The sequence below is a fragment of the Eimeria mitis genome, genomic scaffold (genome assembly GCF_000499745.2).
Source record: "Eimeria mitis Houghton genomic scaffold, Emh_scaff2777, whole genome shotgun sequence".
Lineage (NCBI taxonomy): Eukaryota > Apicomplexa > Conoidasida > Eucoccidiorida > Eimeriidae > Eimeria > Eimeria mitis.
Genome location: NW_013571120.1, coordinates 3,072 through 4,543, shown reverse-complemented (window position 1 = coordinate 4,543; position 1,472 = coordinate 3,072). Strand labels below are relative to the sequence as shown.

Here is a 1,472-nt window from a genome sequence, read left to right as displayed (position 1 = left end):
ACTAGACAGAGAAGCAAACGGCTCCGAATCCAACTGCTGCAGTTGCTGCTGCAGGTGCTGCTGCTGCTGCTGCTGTTGCTGCTGCTGCTGCTGCTCTGCGCTCTCATCATCTGCAGGACAAATGGGGTCTGAGGGGGCTGCGCCCTGGTCGGTGAGGCTGGGGGTGTCTTCTCTATGCGTCAGCTGCTGCTGCTGCTGCTGTTGCTGCTGCTGCTGCTGCTGCTGCTGCTGGGTGAGTCTGCTGCTGTGGGCATTCGCAGAGTCTTTAGAGGCTTCTCGCTGCGCCCGTCCCCTCGTGCATGGCCGGAGAGAAGCAGCTCTCTGGCGGCAGGGGTCAGCAGCAGCAGCAGCAGCAGCAGCAGCAGCAGCACCAGTACCAGCAGCAGCAGCAACAGCAGCAGCAGCAGCGTGAGGGTTGTTTTGCTGCTGCGCCGCGAATCCATTGAAGTGGTTGTCTGCTGCTGCATCTCCTAGTGTCTCTGCAGCAGTGATATCTCCGCCTGGGTTTGTATGTGTCTGCTGCATCCCTGCTGCTGCTGCTGCTGCTGCTGCAGCAGCAGCAGCAGCAGCAGCAGCAGCAGCTGTATTCCCCTGTGTTATCCCTGATTCATCACTATGTTGTATAGGATCATGTTCTTGCATAACCACCGCCGCACCACCACCACCACCACCACCAGCACCACCAGCACCACCACCACCACCACCACCACCACCAGCAGCAGCAGCAGCAGCAGCAGCAGCAGCACTACCCGTATGAATAAGAGTATTAAGGTGGTGGTGTTGTGGGGTGGGTGGAGCAGCAACAACCTCTTGTAGTATACCCTCAACCCCCTCCTCTCTGACTCTTCTGGTGACCTCGGTGAGTCCCTGCCACTCTCCTCTCTCTATCCCCTCTGCGCTTCTCTTTCTTACTTCAGCCCAAAACCTAACAGCAACCTCTCTTGCTCTGTCTCCTCCCCCATATCTATTCTCACCGAAGTGTTTATACACCCGACGACCTGTCTCCGGAGACACCCACTCTACACGCCAGTAACGACGCGTACACATCACCACATGGTATACACGAGGAGGTGGGGGACGTGCATGCACACCGTGTACACCCAACACACGCTGCTGCTGCTGCTGCTGCTGCTGCTGCTGCTGCTGCGGAGGGTGGTGGGGGTGGTGGGGGTGGTGGGGGTGGTGATTGGTGGTAGGGGATGCTGCAGCAGGAGCAGAGTGGGGAGCAGCAGAAGGGCTCATGCAACAGCTGCTGCTGCTGCTCACACCAGATGATGCCTTTCTCTTATACATACCAGATGAACTGGATCCTGCTGCTGCTGCTGCTGCTGCTGCTGCTGCTGCTGCTGTGTCGCTGCTGCAGACAGGCAGCAGCTGAGCGCCAGAAGGGTCCCCCAACGCGCAGTCTCTCTTAACCCCATCCATCAACACCATACAACCACCAGAATCACTAGACCCACACATCTCCCCGT

At 58.5% G+C, this 1,472-nt stretch overlaps 1 protein-coding gene across 1 annotated transcript in view; it reads right to left on the bottom strand.

Annotated features, from left to right (window-relative positions):
- The window catches only part of EMH_0058550 (uncharacterized protein), a gene marked incomplete at both ends in the record, with an annotated part of 4,573 nt that extends 3,139 nt beyond the window's left edge, over positions 1–1,434 (bottom strand). The window contains one exon of the mRNA XM_013497588.1: positions 20–1,434. Coding sequence (XP_013353042.1) covers positions 20–1,434 — 1,415 coding nt within the window. The remainder of the gene's footprint in view (positions 1–19) is intronic.
- Positions 1,435–1,472: the final 38 nt, after the last annotated feature.